Source organism: Rissa tridactyla, chromosome 3 (assembly GCF_028500815.1).
Source record: "Rissa tridactyla isolate bRisTri1 chromosome 3, bRisTri1.patW.cur.20221130, whole genome shotgun sequence".
In the NCBI taxonomy this organism is placed as follows: Eukaryota; Metazoa; Chordata; class Aves; order Charadriiformes; family Laridae; genus Rissa; species Rissa tridactyla.
Window position 1 is genome coordinate 35994056 of NC_071468.1, and position 18910 is coordinate 36012965.

The 18910-nt window shown below is 37.7% G+C and overlaps 1 protein-coding gene across 1 annotated transcript in view; it reads right to left on the reverse strand.

Moving 5' to 3' along the window:
• Nucleotides 1-2926: 2926 nt before the first annotated feature.
• TTC27 (tetratricopeptide repeat domain 27) overlaps nucleotides 2927-18910 on the reverse strand; it is a 132018-nt gene continuing 116034 nt past the window's right edge. The window contains exons 16-20 of the mRNA XM_054196568.1: nucleotides 17452-17617; nucleotides 11145-11342; nucleotides 7327-7438; nucleotides 6635-6735; nucleotides 2927-3164 (exon numbers count right to left, since the gene is read on the reverse strand). Of these exons, the coding sequence (XP_054052543.1) occupies nucleotides 3042-3164; nucleotides 6635-6735; nucleotides 7327-7438; nucleotides 11145-11342; nucleotides 17452-17617 (700 nt within the window). The 3' untranslated portion in view covers nucleotides 2927-3041. The remainder of the gene's footprint in view (nucleotides 3165-6634; nucleotides 6736-7326; nucleotides 7439-11144; nucleotides 11343-17451; nucleotides 17618-18910) is intronic.

The following is an 18910-nucleotide window of genomic DNA, read 5'->3' on the forward strand; positions in this document are numbered from 1 at the left end:
TAATACTTCTAAAGTAAAAAAGAAAAAAAGATTGGAAGTACCAGAAGTTCTACTGTGAACTGTAAGCCATTCCTGCAAAATACTGCTTAACCAAGTCCATCCTACACTAAGTAATCGTTATCATATAGCTGTAGATAGAGCACTTGAAAAAAACATAGACGTTACAGAGGTATTTGTAGGTGTGACAACTACACCGGGAAAGCACTGTCCAGTTTTGCTAAACCTTCAAGGATTCTGCAGTTGTCATGGGAGCGATTTGAGTGAAAAACATCCCATTATTAGAAGACAGATGCTCCCCATGAGATGGACATCTGGAAAGTCTGCAGTCTGTTTAGGAAAGATCCTTCCTCTTTCCATACCAGCACACTAGCAAGTTTTTTTTGACAGCCAGAGCTTTTATCGGAACATTGTCTTCATGACAACAGTCTCCTAGAGCTATTCTGAACCAAATGCTGCTGGCATGAGTACAGAAAATGAGTACCATACAAAACTGTGTGTCTGTAGAATTTTAAAAGGCCCCTGTGATGAACTCCAAAGCAGCAGTATAGGCTCACCTTGTATCTGAGATGAAAATGCCACTAACACGAAGAAAGAGGAAGCAAGAACATACCTGGTAAGAGATTTCCATCAAGTGTTCAGTCTCATGGATGAAGTGGCTGAGATCTTCTGGGACGGTTATCTATTTGGAAAAGCCAGTGTCTCCTGGTGAGCCAGCTCCTGTCTCTCCATCCTCCACACCATGTATATTGTCTATAGGTCTTTAAATTGTGTATTTTTAAGTCTCTGCAGACATTTTCCCTCTATTGCATTAATTATGACAGGAAAATAACACTAGCCATCCCACTCTTCAGGAACACACTGTCTGTGGACAGTAGGTTTTCCCTGTATTAGGTAAAAGTCAAAGTTGTTTGTATTCCACACATCTGCTAAGAGAGGGAAGCTGAAATAGGGAAAAAACATCTGTGCTGAGAAAACGTGAAGGCGTGACACATTGGAAGAGCAGAATGACATTTTCACGTGACCATCCTAGGCAGAGAAACAAAGGAAAAAAATCAAAAGGGAAAGGAAATAAAGGTCTTCTCACAGACCTAATATTCTATACGAAATGTTAACTTCCCACCTAGCGTTATTAAATGCTAGGCAGAAGCCATTTACACAAAAATAAATGTGGCTTCATGTTCTGCACCTCCAAACTTCAGTTATAATAGTGTCTCAGACTTAATGGAAATTATTTTCTTTTAAATCAAGACAACTGAATTCAAGTTTCATGTTTTCAAGTTGATAGTGGGCTATAATTCTGGTTTAAAGTTTGCCGTAAGATCACAAGAAAAATGGGAGATTTTTCTCCCACCAAACGATTCTACACCTAAACCCTTTCTTCCCAATAAAATATAGTGCTGGGAACCAAATCATAGTTTTAAAGATTTTTTTCTTTTCCTTTGTGAATAAGGTAAATCATATCAAAAATATAATTACAAAAAGATAGTAATGGTGGGAGTCTGTCACAAAACTCAGCCTGTTTTTTTCAGTCAGGTGGAACCCTCACTATTCATAGGAGCAAAATGGGAGTAGCTCCAGCAAGTTCACTCTGCACAAACTTTAATGCCTCCTCCCTTTCTGGGCCATTTCAATGAGGAAGTGCTTTGGAGCCAGCTCTCCTTCACTAGCAGGTAAACCCTTTGTTAAGATAATAATTTTTGTGGGAACCTCATGTTGAAATACCGGCAGCAAATAATTTCTTCTCCTTTCTAAGAAGCTTTACAAGGATACAAAACTTTACAAAGGCAACGAGATGGTTTCCCCCTTTGCACACCAAAATAACATGCTTTTACTGCTGCTTCAAAGCCAATTAATTCTTTGGTTTCCTTTTACCTTCTGACTGTCTCTTCAGGGACAGTGTTATTGCCATTTAGTAACAGTATCGTTTTAATGACTGTATCATAGATGGTGCATACCCAGAATACAGATAACCACATTTGTAGAGACTGTATCATTCTCATATCGAAGAAAGAGACAAAATCATGATGAGTGAGAAAATATTTTACATAGGTTTCTGGAAAACCATGAAAAAAATCCCTGTTTTAAGAGAAGTTGCAGCAAAGATGCTTAAAAATGAAATAATGCAAAATAGTCGATATGAAAATAACTTACTGAGGTCTAGTTAGATGTAAATATTTTAGATTAGATTGCCGTTTTATTGCTGCTTCAGCAGGGGGAAACCCCCAAGCCTGTAAAAGGCCCAAATGAAGTGCTAGACTATTGCCCATGAGACACGGGTTATGTATTTTTGAATAAAATAATACTGCTTCAAGTAATAACTGTTTGTATAATCCTAATGCAACAAACACCCTGCTACTTTGATTGCATTGCAAGCATAACAAAAAAAGACTAAATTCTTACTCTGGGGACCCAACTCGTACTCCCCTGTAAGCAATTAACACTGAATTAAAATCGGAAAGTGCCTGACGACCTAGTGAGCCACCTCAGGCCTATGGGCAGCTCCCCGGTGCCCACACAGCTCCCCGCCATGACAGCCTGCCCTCACCTCAGCTCCCCGGCGCTGACAGGCCGGCCTTACAGCTCCTCTGATTGGCCAGCGGCAGACAGACGCTGCCTCTGACTGGCTGTGTGCCTGCCTGGTAGAGCGCGACAGGCTGGGCCCAGCTCCCGCCTCTGCCGGGTGCTTGTCCATCTCCTTCCGCCATGGCACCTCTCCCGCACCCCGGCTCGCAACACTGGTGGGGCATCCCAGCCAGCCAGAACTAATCCTCAATAATCGCCTTATACAAACAACTAGGTCTGTTCCAGAAAACCTGGCCTTGAAGAACCAAAACACGCAACTTCGTAAGGCAGCGAGAGCAGATACGAGTCTTAAAAAGCAGCCTGAACTCTGAAGAAAGCCAACCACAAGACCAGCACTGCACAGAAAAATGTTTATTGAGAGTGTTGTTGCATTAGAATTGTTACCATCTCATCAGCAAAAGCTGTGGCAAAAGAAACATGTCATTATTGTTTTCCCGTCATGAAATCCAGTCCGTATGTCAGCACTGGTCTCTCAGCTGGTTGCTCAGTTCCTGAAGCTCAGCAATCGTGTTGTCCATGGTTGTCACCTCATCAGCTATCTCACTGTGAACCTCATTACTTGTTACATCTACAAAAAGTTGCTGCATGACAAAAAGAAACACATTATTTTAAAATAGGTAATAGAACAGAATAGATACAGAATAAAACAGTTTCTCTGTTTCTGCGTAGAGACAGAATACAGAAAGCTCATCACCACTATCCTGCCTTTCCTATTTTTGGTACCTATGATGGAATCTCTCTCTTTAAAAAGTCAATTTCGTGGCTAATCATAGAATTGCCTAGATTGGAAGGGACCTTTCAGATCATCTAGTCCAACCATCAACCTAACACTGACAAAACCCATCACTAAACCATAATAATAAACAAAAGGTGCATATATCTCTATGTATACATACACACACACACACTTATGCAGATGTGTGGTCTGTGCCACACGCTTGATATTTTGCCAAAGGGGCTGAATCCTCCTGTGGATGCTGGGTTTCTGCTCTGACTTGACTGCCTACGCTAACTCCTAATCCCATCAAAAGTGAAGGACTTCACCATGAAATTCAAATTAGAAGACGATCTCACTGTCACTACAGTTTACAAACCCACCTGCTGATAAATTAGTAGTTGTCTAGTAGTTGAATTTTAATGGCCAGTTTTCCCAGTGTCATATTCTGTTGCATCATTTTCTCCAAAACCCCAAATAAACATATTTTAACATGTGGTGTTAAGACATGTGTGGGTGGAGACGTTAATCTGTGTGTAATTAAGTTATACAAGAGAAAACAAAACACTACAGAGTAATAAAAATAGTTTGTTCTTAAAGACCTTAAGACATTAACAAAACCACAAGCAGCTACATTATGAGCAATCATAATCTTCACGTATTTACAGGGAAACCAAGGGAGAGGAATGCTAAAAGACTTGTCTAAAGCCTTGAGATATGCAAGCTCTGACTGGAGCTTTGTGTGTGCTGCACCAGAACATGTTGGTATTGCAAGACCTGTCATTTGACTCAAGTAATACGGCAGCTGTGTGAGGTACTACTCCACAGAAATATGGTGGTGGTGGTGGTGGACCAAAACATATGTTTTCCCTTTATTATGTAAAGGGAGAGTGATTCACACTTCATTTGACACAAATAAAAAGCCTACATTTAGAGACAAAAACAAATCAAGAAAACAAAAGTTGCTCTGGAATACATCTGTACATCATTATATCATCAAAGTATAATGGGACAATACAGATACGTATATAAACAAAAATGTACTTAGAAGGCCTGAACCGAGGTCTTCAATGTGCCTTAGAACAGTGTTGTCACTGAACAAAGGAACATCTTACACAAAAATAGGAACATGTTCCTGCTACAAGTACAGAAACTTTTCTGACTTCCAGCCCAAAAACCTCACACTAGGAATGTGACAGAAAAGTTTGGTTCTTTCTGGCTAAGACAGCTAAATAAATCAGGATGATATAATTAATTGTTCATTATTTTTTTTCACACAGTTGAAGAGATCTATTCAACTAGATGCAGCCTGGGGAAGTCTCACGCGCCATCATTCTTTGGGCTTTGTGCCCCATGTTTCCCCACAACAGTACACACATTTCATGCCTTTACGATACAGCTCCATGACCTTTCTCCTTTTTGGAGACCCCACCTGTCAGATCCAAATGATGCATGGGGGCAAGGAGCAATAGAAAGCCCACTACGCTATTTGCCAGAGCGTGCGACTGCCCAGAAGGCTCTGTACAGAAAGGAACCCATTAACAACATATTTTTGAGTTGCAGCCTTCAGCAGAATGTGGGTGCATCATGAATCCAGCACAACACAGGAGCTGGAATGTTAGAGATGGAGATTCCAGGAAAAGGCGAGAAGTCCGAGAAGTGACATTGTTTCACCTGTACAAAAACTAACGACTTGTTCCAATTGCATGTCCTAACAACATATTTTTTGGAATTTCATCTTTTAAAAGTTACTTTCACTGCTCCTTTTTTCCTTCTGAAATCTTAACTACCGAGTCTGCTCTTAGACCATTGTTTTAACTGCTTTTCTCTGTTAAAAGGAAAAAAAACCCCACACTGGTATTGACTCACAAGGCAGCAAAAAGAGATGCTGCAGTCAAGCTTGGACAGGCATAAACAGTGCTAAACTGTTTGTGCATAGGCTCTTACAGAAGATGGATGAGTTTTTAAACCACAACGCACTTTGGAAACTCAATATGACTTCAAATTAAAAATAAGATGGCATCTTGGAAAGTATGCAAAAACAGTGAGGTCACACCAATGGCTTTATCTCTAACATGTCAGTTTTCTCAGAAGTGCCATAGAACTTAGCGGCACCATTATCTGCCGATAATAGTGATGTTCATTTAATTAGTGCCCTCAGGAATTAAGAATACAATTTACTAGACTCAACTATTTTTAATCTTTCAGACACTGGATGATCTTGCATAATATAAACCACCTGTACTTGCATTTATATCATTTATGTCAAGTAGTCTTGCTTTCTCTCTACAGTCATACTCAGTCTACACACTTTTTTTTTTAAAACCATTTTGTGAATCACAACAAAACATACACGTTGTGGCTTTTTTCACCACATTCCAAAGATGTATATATGCTGGTATCTAAAAGCAGAGTTATGGAGCTAGCTTGTGTCTGCTTATACAACTTTCCTAGGCTTTTATCCTTAAAATTATAGGATTTGAAAGAGAGCAAGACAATTTTAGCACACTGATGACGGATCAACACGTTGTAACACAAGCACACGTATTATAAAACTTATGCTCTGTAATTCACATTTACTAAACCCCACACACAGCCAGCAAGAATACTTCTTTAAGACATTAAGTGTGTTTTGAATAAAAACATATTCCAGATCAGTCTTCAGTTAAACAATGGCTGTGTCTCATGTTGTCAGATGACGGGTAAAATTAGGATAATAATGGTGCAGAAACAGACTCGGTTCTTTGGGTGCCTGGCTATGGAGGCACAACTCCAAAACCAAAACATGATACAAATATGGTGTTTTCCAACGAATTAATATCTGAATTGGGAGGGTATCCACGAAAACCTTATTAAAAATTAGTTCTCTCTTTTAATAAATAACTCTGTTTTTAAAATACTTCAGGTGATGCAAAGTAGCCGTGACACATTTTAGTCCTTTCTGCAGGTTTACATCCATTCTTTCTGAGACTGCCCTGCTTCCCCCATGACTACTGACATAAGGAAGACGTCTTTGAAATGACTGATTTCTTCCAAACAGTCGAGTCTGTTTGCCCAAGATTTTAAGTAAAATTCTAACACAGTCTAAGAGATATCATCGACATTTTAGAGTAGTGGGTTTATTTCGGTCAAAGCCTAGCAGGAAGATCAGAAATAAAAGTCTTCTTAAACCTGGAATCCTTAACAGTGTACAGGTGAATATCCACCTGATGATGCACTGGGACAGGTAGGTATTATTTGATCTATAAATGACTCAAAACAGAGAAATGGTTTCTGGCAACAGAACAAAGGCTCCTAGCTTTCAAACAAAAATTCCTGCCTTTCAAACATTCCTACCTTTGCTTTGGATGACAAGCCACGTAAGTTGAGCCGAGCTGAAGAAAGTATCTGCAAAGCTTCCTGACGATTAGATTTGTTCTTGCTGCATTTTATAGCCACTAGAATCCAAACACAGAAGAAAAGGGCCCCAAAACAAAAAAGCATTACCTCTATGGCAATTATCTTTAAACAACATTTGATTAAAAATCTTGATACCTTCCATAGGTAATTTTTTAATGTAATATCCCCAAAAAGAAACACAAAGAAAAAGAATACCAAGTAATTTTGAGAATATAACTCTAAATCTAGCGGGTATATGTATCCTCCTTAATCATAAATATCACAGCAAGTGAATAGTCTTACTGACTCTAAGTTTTGTCCATCTGCCGGACAGCCTATTAAACTTACATGATGATTTGAGGACTGAGATGAACTACAGATGATTTTCACTTGCATTATGGAATTGCTAGACCATGAAATTAATTGATTCCACGTTTATAAGTCATGTTTACTGACTCACCCAACACAATTTCTGCCTTATTCCAACCATATTTTTGTATGCACTATCAGGATGATGCTCTCTATTAGAGAACTCCCAATAGCAGGAATAAATATAATGGGTAAAGTATAATATTGTTTTGTTACTAAGCTTAATAAATATTTGCTACACTCTTCATGAATAATGAAAGTTCTTTTCAGGTAGAACATACCATGTGCAATCTCTATGGCTCCTTTCACCACTTCCTTAAAAGACGAAACATCTTTCTCCCAATCACTTGATTGAATTTCACATTTATGTGCCTTAGTGAGACACTGCAGTGACTGCAAGGAGGAAAAAAGTGATCAGTATGTGAGAAAACAAACTAGGAGATCATTTAGTTTTAAGTATCTATGAAATGAATGCTTAATCAAGAAAATGGATGTATCTTTACTATGCTTGATTTCCTGTGAGTTGGAGTAGCGTCCTTCTCTGCAACGGTAAGCACCAGCTGTAACACAGATGTTCTTCACCAATATTGCTTTTCAAGTATGAGAGTCATATAAAGTAACATGTGTCTAATTTTTATCTTTTAAAAATCTGTCTAGACTGATGGACGTGACCCATGTTTGCCAAGTCATCATAATTAAATGCACATGAAAAAGGGAAAAATACTTGTACTCACACTTTGAACAGCAATTTTGTACCTAAAAAATTTATAACTGAATACATCAAAGCTTTCTTTCTGTATATGTATTCTTGGCAAATAATGTATTTTACAGACATAGCTATTAGCTGCCATACTGCTCTGGTTCACAGTGTGAACAGGAAAAATAAATGTAAACAATATGGAAGGAGGGTCCCATTAAGGAAAAAAAAACATGAAAAATTTAAGCAGAAGAAATTAAGTTTTGCTTTTGAATTTTGTTTTCTTTCTACAGCATCAGAAACACAAAACAAATACATGCCAGAAGTTACATGGCTTGGTTCAATGCCAACTCTTCAAGAGTTTAGATATCATATAAAGGAATAAAAAACTTTCAGTGCAGTACATGTACATGAGCGCAATAAAGACTTCTGATTGCTGAACAAATACAGATTAAATTTGAGGGTCATCACCCCAGAAGCTTCTATGTTCTCTCTCCCACCGGAATTCCAGTCATTATGGCACAGCTGACTGAAGTGCTTGTGCTGCTGTGAATTGCAGTAAAGGCATATTAAGTCAAATCAGAGCAAATTTTTTCATAATAACTTAGGTTATAATTGGCAGTAGTTCTGGCCAGCAGAAGCAAGAACTTCCAAGAGAAGGAACAACAGTTTTTACAACAGTCTGATTTCAGTCTGCACACGTCTGAGTCAGAGCAGCAAATTAGGGGGGTTTTGCTGACAGATGTCAGGGAGGGGAAAGAATTCAAAGCCTTGTGGGCTCTTTGTTTGCACTTCTGGAACCTGGATTTATCCTGGAAGGAAACAGTTATGAGCTGGGGAAAGTTCAAGGGACAGAAGGGTTTCATAGCCTGGGTATGGATTAGCAGGAAGCTTGAAGGATGGAAAGATTCCTCAGTGGGAAAGGGGTGGACTGGACTGTGTTCAGCAAAGAATGAAGTACTGAATGAAGTGGGAGGTTAGATACATAAAAGTGTAAGAGTAAATATATGCTAAACTAAAGAGAAAAAAGCACAAGCGGAACACTTTGATAGTAACTTGTATACCCTGCCTGACTTTGATTCAATTCACAATGTGCTGTTGTGAATTGTAATTGTAGACTCTAGTGATTCATGGCATCAGACGCAGCAGCAGAAGCAGAAAGGTAAAAAAAACCCCAACAACCAACTCACTCTTTACAATAGCCAGACATACAAGATTTTTCTTTCAAATGCAATGTTAGGAAGAAAATTGGTTAAATATAATCAAATCTGCACTAAATAAGGTATTACATTATGGAATAAAGATCAAGCCCTTCTTTTGTAAGGAGGTACATGATACTATGATAGAGTGTAATGATAGGACATGGGGTAACAGCCTCAAACTGAAGGAGGGTAGATTTAGATTAGCTATCAGGCAGAAATTCATTACTGTGAGGGTGGTGAGGCACTGGAACAGGTTGCCCAGGGAAGCTGTGGCTGCCCCATCCCTGGAAGTGTTCAAGGCCAGGCTGGATGCAGCTTTGAGCAGCCTGGTCTAGTGGGAGGTGTCCCTGACCATGGCAGGGGGTTGGAATGAGATGATCTTTAAGGTCCCTTCCAACCCAAACCATTCTGGGACTCTGTGATCTGTTCCAATCTCTCTGTCCTGTGATGCCGCAATATAGTAAATAATGTCCTTTCAGAATTCATTGACCTTTTGCATAATAAATGTGGGTGGAAAACTGCAACGATACATCTTGAATTTTTCTACAGATAGTTATATTTACTTAATATCTGACTGACACATGATGGTGCTTGTGGCGGTGAAGGCAATAAATACTGTTTTTAACATTTTTACTTTATAATATGATATCAGTAAAGCTACCAGTGATTATCTACTGTCCTGTAAATTAATTTTTACACTGTAAATTAATATATGCGGTGTCTGTAGGCAGTTTTGCTCTTTCATGATCTATATCTATGGTACCATCGTACCAGGATACTTGGATACACACGTAAGCATACCTTAAGAATTTATAAACATCATTCCATTTTGCAGGGCAAGCTAGACCATGTGTTCCACAACCAGCCTGATTAGGAAACACAGTTAAACTCCTGTCTACTCTACAAATTGAAACCATGTTTTTAACTGGGTTAGTGAAAAATACTGTGATGTAACCAGATTCTGAAATGATTACATTTATAGTATAGACAGGGCTCTGCTACTTCGCATGTCTGAGTAAGAATTTGAGGATACATTACAGGATATTGCAGTGTCTGTATTTCTGAATACTAAATAGGCCAAAACTCTTTTATTGTTCAGCTGTAAAGAAAAACAGGGAAGGAAAAAAGGGAGGAATTGGAGTTATAATGGACACCAGCAATGAATAAGCAAGGCATTTCACAGGGCAAAGCGTAAAGAGGAAGACAATAAGCAAGGCCCAAATAATTATAAGTTTAACCCCACTGGCATACAATTTGTAGGCCCAACCATCTGCATAATATGCTTGACATCAAGTGACAAGCAATCCTCCAGACTGACATTTTTGCCCAGGCCAAAGTTGTACCCCTATTAAGAAACATACTGAATACTGACCACATAGTATTTTCAGCTTCAGTGAAGATCTGATAACCCCTAAGCATTTTTGGAGTGGGCAAGGATATTTGAATTTTGGAAAGTTAATACCAAATGCAAAGCCCACTTCAGCATACAACAAAGTAAACACTCCTAGCAACGCAGAGTGGCTATTTTGGAAATACAATCAACTCAATTACCTGGGAAGTGATAGGAACAAGAGATGGAAGTCAACACAGCAAAACGAGAGACGGGTAAAAAGAAACCAATGGTTCAATAGACTAAGAATTAAAGTGTTATTTCGTTCCATTTTAAGCTAAGTAAGGACAAAGCATTTTTACTCTGGGAACTCTAACTGTGTTATAGACTATCTTAAATGATTGCAAAGAAGAATATAGATGGCTGATGATGCCACTGGGTCATGCTATTAAGATCCACTTTTTTCCAGAAGCTGCAATATCTTGTCTTCAGAATCAAAGATTCCAATTAAAACAAATAACACCACCACCATTAAATTATAGCCACTGGATTGCTGACAAGAAAAGTTTCAGAATACAAATCCAAGACAATGCACATATGCTGTAATAGGATGTTTTAAAATGAAATACTGATAAGAGATTTTTTTTAAAATAAAAAAAACCATTGATGTAAACCATCCTGCTCCTGTTAGATAATAAAAACATGTGCTGTAAGAACGTGAAAAACACAACATAAGCTTATAGAAACACTAAAGCAAAACATGTCTGGAACAAGAGCATGTCTTATGATAGCACTACAGTTTGTTAGAGAGCAGATGGTTTGTACCAGAAATGTATATCCATGAAAACCTATACCTCACAAGACACTTACCTTTTCAATATCTTCAGCACTATCATTCTGTCCATTTCCATACAGTCGGGCATAAAGTCTCCAGATCTCCCCATCATTTGTCACTCGTGAAGTCACTCTGCCCAAGAGCTCTTGCAATTTCCCCTTCAATCCACTCGCTACCTCTCCAGTGCGATCTGCCATACCATCCACGACCGCTCTGACCAGAATAGCCAGCACCTTAAAAAAGCACCAGGAGAGAGCTTTTATTTCGGCTCAAATCAACAACCGAATATATAATGGTTATCTGTAATTTATGGAGTCTATTAATGATTCAGGAAAATACAAATATAGTACCATATGACAACTATAGAATTTACAAAGACATACATTATTAAGGGAGTAATTCAACTAATTTAAACCACATTTGTAAGATTCTATGGTTGGTGAAGATAAAGATGCCAAAGAGCTCAGATAGCAATTTGGGCTACCAGGACAGACTAGTGTGAAAGACAATGGTACAGGAAATTGTGACAGTGTCCCAAAGATATTTTCACCTTATAGTATCATTATAAAAAGATCAGTAAACAGGCTGAACCAGATTAATTCAGGTAGCGGAAGACACTGTTGTTTACAGGACCTCTATTTAACTACCTGCAGAAACTGAAAGATGTATAGTGGATGAGATTAAACTGGAAGGCCACTGAATGCTACTCTGCAAAACTCTGTGTTTAATGCACTACTGGTGCACTAAACTTTTTACAATCAAACTTTTTACAAGTAGTCACATAATGGCTGTACTTTCTGAGTCATCGGCTTGAGAATGTGGGATCTGACCTGCAAAAATGCTGAGCACGTACAGCTGCTGGTGAACTCAATGCAAGTTGGGCTGTGCATGTATGAAATGCTACGTAATACCAAGTGTCCCAGAAAAAAAAACATGAGCCTTCGTGTCCCAAACCGGATGCTGAAAATTAGAAAACAGTTTCACTGTGCCTCAATTACCTCTCAATAAAATGAGAAACACCAAATGCAGATTAAGACATGGGATCATATGGTGAATTAGAAGAAAATAAAACCCATAAAAGCTGTGGCTTATTAAGTGAGAACTACCTGTTCAGTGTAGCGCATAAGACACATAGAGTGGGGAAGAAATAATGATAAAACAAAATGGAACTCTTATACGGCTTGCATTCAAGATAGGCCAGTAAAGGGTATACAAATTCATGCTGGTACTTCCTAACTTGCGACGCTATCATTTGGCAACTTTAATGCTTCAACATTTTTGTCCATGTGATATTAATACTCACGATGAAATCACATTAATAGCAATAGTAGTATCGAGACGGTAATAAAACCGGTTTCAAAGATGTGAATAGCCCCGAACCACACAAATATATCACTACTCTAGTAAAAGTAGGACAGAGGTGCATCCTCACAAACCAAGATATAGTTCACTGGCAGAAAGTAATGCAAAAATTATGACAGTATCAAAGTATATTACACTTAAAATAAAAACATATGCAGTTCAGTATTTGTGATACGTTGCTTTCCTAAAACAACTTCACTTCTATAGAATGACTCAATTAACATACATCCCAAAAATTAATTACTAAGTCTTATCAGATATAGGAAATCTTTGGCAAAAAACCCCAAATAAATCAAAATGGCTGATGCTGTTAGGAAATAAATCTATGTAACAGAATAAGTGAAAACAAATTATACATCTCCCTGGTATCTTTTCAGAATCAATATGAAATCATAATATCATCTGAACACCAGCTAAACAGCTCCCCCCTCCTCTTTCTCCCCAAACCTTAACAGTATAACCCTTATAAAATGATATGAGAAACTGGCTGTTCCTTCTTTTCTTTTCTGTTAAAGAGCTCAGATTTTCACTTAAGATAGTAGAAAATATGATCAAGTATTAATAGTCAAAAAGTTCTGAAATTCATATTGCATTCATGATTTGGAATCTAAGGGACTAAACCCCAGCATTAAATGAATCAGGACTTCTATAATGATTTGCTAGGGAAATACCAGCAAGTATTGATATTTCCATTACTACAGCATTGTAATAAAAAACATAAAGAGATGTAACAAGAAACTTTAAACTAATGTTAAACGTTCTCTTTTGAAAAGGAACTAGAACTGGTCCTGAGGATTCATACATACATGTATGACTACTCAATCAATTTTTCTCAGTTTAACAAAATTGTTACTCAAAGTCCAAAAATTTAGTTCACATTAATATCATGTATAGTTGTCAAGAGTTTTAAAGCCAATGATATTTTCTTTGCACATAAAAAAAAATCCAAACCAGTTTCCTCAGTCAGTAGGATTTAGCAACTGAAAAATTACCCATATTCCCATAGAGTTCAGGCTTTGCTTACACTTTTATCATAATAATCTATCTACTTTTTTTGTAATTCATCATGCAAGCTTTAGCACTACAGCAGCTAAAATAAAACTAGTGTGAAAGCCCGGATTAAAGGGTCCATTACACAGAAATGAATCATTAACGCTACTTGGCTGTGCCCAGTTGTTAAATAAAGCTATTTCAAATTGCAAGTGAATTGTGATAATCATCCAAAAGCATCAGCAATGTAACACAGCTTTCCATTTTAGATGGTTGTCTTAAATGTTAACTTTTAATTTATATCTTTGAGAGATTTTAAACTGCCATACATACAAGACTACTAAAGCAATGCTCTGTTGCCCAGGATCCCACACAAGCAGTAGAGCTTTTTTTTTTTTAATGCCTTTTTTAATGAACTAGGCTCCATATGACCACTGTGCAGAGAGTCCGTGCTTAGTGTGACATCACACCATCTGCGTTCCTCCTTCTCCTTTACTTTTGTTAATGATGTGTGTTTGCTAAAAACTGAACAAAAACCACCATTGGACAAAACGTTAGAGAGACAAACCCAATATTTTTTAAATGCTGTGTTTGCTATCACTTAATCTCAGTCCGCAACTGTTCTCCAAGCAGCTCCTTTCATATAAAAATTCTCTTGGTCAAACCATTTTTAGAAGCTTCACTAATACTAATCAAACTTGACAGCGCTCAAGCAAGAAGAGAACCCTCAGATAACAGATCCAAAATGACAAATCTACTGTCTATGAGCTCTCCCTTTGCCCCTCCCAAATTAAAGCTTTATTATAAAGACAATTGTCATTAGCGAGCTACTTAGAAGAAACAGAGCTCCAGAAGTTACTAATTCCTACCCTTCGTCCTCAAAATCCCCTTGGAACATGCTCTTGCAACCTTTTATTAGAAACAGTCAGGCAATATGAACTGCTGAAATGAGGGTGATATTTGATGGACAGGGTAACAGAAAAACGTTGCTAGATTCTCAAGAACACAGAATTGCAGAGAGAATTGCAGAATTGTAGAGTATTTGTCCATACTTCTGAATTCATATTCTTTGACAGCACAGGATGAAGATCTGGTTTCTGAAAGCAACATAGCAAAAGAGCTTTGCCACCCACAAAATAACTTTGTTATTCACAGACCTGCAACTTTCCAAGTGAAAAAGACTACTTGCCTCCACAAACATGCAGGTGGTGCAAAGCAGTGCAGTGCAAAGTTGCAGAAATCCTTCAGGTGTATTTACCACCTCACTAGTAAATCAGAGGCTAAATTGATGACTACAACAGATAAGGCTTTATCCTCAAATCCTTTTTAGTGACTGATCTACTCTCTGAAACTACAGACAATTCATTGAGCCTTTATCTTTTACTATATAACATCTATATTAAAGGTTTTCAAGGTGTATTTTTCAGTAGATTAATGAACATTAAAAGGAATATGGAAATTTGAAGAATTTTAAGAACCAGTAAGGAAGGAATGTAAGAGGGCATGCTTATAACATTTAAGGGGAATACTAGAAAACTGAGACTTTTGAAAGTATGTCCTTTGCTGTAATCTCTTATTGCATCGTTGCTCATTTTTAAAAAGGCTTTCATCTTTTCCTTGTTCAATTCTGTCTGCAGAATCTGTAGATGCATATCTTCAAGTCTCACAATATCCTGATTTCAGAACCTTCGCCACAAGGATGACACCGTTAAGTAACTAGAATAGCTTAGAAACAAAATTTCCCAATGTTGCATTCTGTACTCAGAAGTCTGGCACAAAAAGACAGCAATGTCCTAACAGAAATCACAGATGGAGATATGAATGCCTTACTGTTATTAGAAGAAATCAGTGATCTACAAATATGACTTCATACTATACTGAAATAAAAGAATCCGATGTAACTACACAAAGGAAGGACGTTTCAAATTATACATTCAATTGCACACTCTTAATTGATGCATTCAGTCTCATAAGCGGTGTTCTGCAACAATGATTATGCTAAAAGTGGTTAGTGATTGACTTTCTGTTTTCACAAAGAACTGAAATCAATGACTCAACTTGTTTCTTCCAGTCCCATGCATACTTATTTTTCTCAATTTTTAAATTTCTGCCTTCTTTCTCACCACTATATCACCTAACTTAGTAGTCTATCAACTAAAATCTACTATGACTCGAAATACTAAATATAACCTGAGAGAAGGTCATGGTCTCTTTTTGCATGGAAAAAGAAGTGTATGCTTCCACCTACCCATGTTCAGGACTTTACTTCGTTAAAATACAACTGCACAAGAGGGTTACAGAGCATCTCTATTTAAAACAGACCAGTTGGCAAATGGGAGAGGCTCAGAAATTACTGGTGAGCTTTGTAAACAATCTCAGCAGAAGCTTTTAGTTTTATGTGCTTTTTTTTTGTTTCACTATGGGAATACTCTTCTCTTCCTTGTAAGATTATTGACTAAAGCCTTTCTGAAATTCTTTAATCAGGCTCTGAGGTTTTTTTTGGCCAACTAGTAAATCCTTCTAATTGAGGAAACTGTATTAGAAGTTATGATGAAACCTATAAAGCACTTTACATATCAGAAGCCAAAGTTAAAATCTGGATGCATAAAAAATAATATTTTCGATACATAGCATATATACACTTATGTAAAAATGATAAAAGTTGTATGGGAACAAGATGACAAGAGTTATACAACAAAAATAGAAATTTAGTGCAAGCAATATCCCCAAATACTTTAATAAAATATCCTACATACAATTTGTCAAAATATACTAATAGGAGTGTTTCTTATCTCAAAGTATATAAAATGGACAAATACATGTAGGAAGTTCTATTCCTGGCCAGCTGTCAATCTGACTAAAATAATACAGTAGACCACCCCTAAAAATGTTATTTAAATTAACAATTGAGAAAAAAATTAATTAAAAAAGCCAATCATCTACAAGATGTTCCATGAATAGACTCACAAGCCCCACCAGTACCACAATACTGTAGCTGCCAAACACACTAATCTTTACCATAGACTATTTTCCATAGATACTTGTTAGTGCATAGAGAGTTTGAGACCTTTTAATGTTCAGCCATATCAAACCCAAAAGATTTCATTCATACTGAATGTTATCCTGTGGGTGGTTGGCTTTATAACAGTAACGACTGTAGTCACATAAAATTTGATTTTAAAAAGTAAACTGAAAAGAGCTTTTAACATCCCTGCCCCCAGTGAACAAACGAGATGCTTCCGCAACCATAATTAATTCTATCTGTTCTCTCTCCTCATCACTCAGACTCCCAAGATCCAGGAAAGGTACTTTCAATCATTTCATGGGATAAGAAAAGAAACATACTCCTGGAATCAATGACCAGCAGCAGCTGGGTCCTCTTACCGTGGTACGACACACAAACTCCCTAAGAGCTCATAAGCTGTTCAACCAGATACGGTAATTTTGCAAAGGCTTTTGGAGGTGATTCACTATTCTGCTTAAGGGATTCCTCGGCTTACATTTCAGATTCACCTTGCCATTTCCACTGAGTATACAGAACCCTGCTCGGGTCAGGACCTGGTTTTAGGCAAGGTAACATCCCAGCTGAAGCTGTTAAAGTAGGCTCTCTGGATTTTATCCAGAGCGTACATTTACAAACATAGAAGGTAACTAAATTTAATTGAAGTACAGTGGAAGCTGACCAAAATACCTCCTTTATTTTTCTTTGTTTGAATTATTAAGAATCAATGTTCTGACTGTAATGCATTCCATCTATGAAACATAATTCACTTTCAAAGGCTCATTTGTGGAATCTGGTTTCCTTTTGTCCATTTTTATTTTAAACACTTAGTCTTACAGTCCAGATCTCAAAAAATTAAATGTCTTGCCCACATAACTTCACTGGTATGTGTACTATCATTACTCATACCATTACAGCAGAAATCTCTCCCTGTCTCACAAGAAAAATTAATGAACGTATATGATGACTTAACACGAAAACTTCCCCACCTGCGTATCCTTGTACTTTTCTCTTAAGTCCATGAGCCGGTGATAAGCTTTAATTGCTTCTGAAAACTCTCCAACATCTGTACTGGTGAGAAGATAGTTCTCCCATATTTGCCAGTGCTCATAGTTGCACTTCAGAGCTTCTTGGAGGGTTCGAAATGCCTTGATTCTAATCAATAATAAAAAACGAGAATAGAAAAGAAGAGTCTATATAAAGATTTACTATAGAAGATTTCTATATTAAAATCAGCTAGCACTTTATCAACTAAAAAGCTGCTTATTTAAAAAATCAGGTTTAGAAAGCAGTACAATGTAAAAGTTATTGTTCATAATTTACAATACTGATAATTCTTTAACCTCTCTTGCCAGTTACTTTCTATCAGTTCACTCCACAATACGCTTTGTGGAGTCTGAACTAGGTGGTTTCTATGTTAGCTCTCATAATTACATTCTGACAAAAAATCATTATAATTGTGCCATCTATGGCAATATTTTCTTTCCTGAATTTTTAACTGGAATCATGAGAAAACAATCTTACTCATGCTGCAGTTGTAACACATATTAAAAAATTAAAAATCACAGAGTTCATGGCAGATGCGGAATGATATTGTCTCATTTCATCACACAAAGGAAGGTTACTTAACAATAACAGCTTTTTGTGATTTATTTTAAACATTTGCACGTGGTAAACATGCACACCCATTGCACAGAAGCCCATCATTTTCAACCATTTTTTTTCTTATGTCAGCTGGAAGCTTTACTTATGCTCTCTGTTCCCTGACACTACACTGCTCAGTAGAAACGTGTCAGAGTGGCCCCAAATGCTATTAGTGTCCTTCACCAAAGGTGTTGCCCAGTGAACCATCTCATAGTGGCAGAAGAAAAAGGTGGACTGAATAATTCCTATAAAGTCACTGACAAGTCAGGAAGCATCTTTATTTTTTCATATGGATTCACTGCAGGCAACTCTGTACCACTCCCTTACTCAAGGCGAGAGTTAATGACCTTCTCTGGTAAGGAATATAGAATCATCATAGAATCATAGAATGGTTAAGAGGTAGAAAGGACCTTAAAGATCATCTAGTTCCAACCCCCCTGCCATGGGCAGGGACACCTCCCACTAGACCAGGTTCCTCAAAGCCCCATCCAAACCGGCCTTGAACACTTCCAGGGATGGGGCATCCACAGCTTCTCTGGGCGACCTGCTCCAGGGACTCACCACCCTCACAGTAAAGAATGTCTTCCTAGTATCTGATCTAAATCTCCCCTCTTTCAGTTTAAAACTGTTACCCCTCGTCCTTTTGCTACACTCCCTGATAAAGGGTCCCTCTCCACCTTTTCTGTAGACAGTTTGTCCAAATCAAGAATACGGGCTGAAAGCAGCTGACCTACAGTTTACAGAGGTATGACCTCCTGCACAACATGCAATCAACGCTGCCAGAGAGGAGGCAGAAGGAGTAAG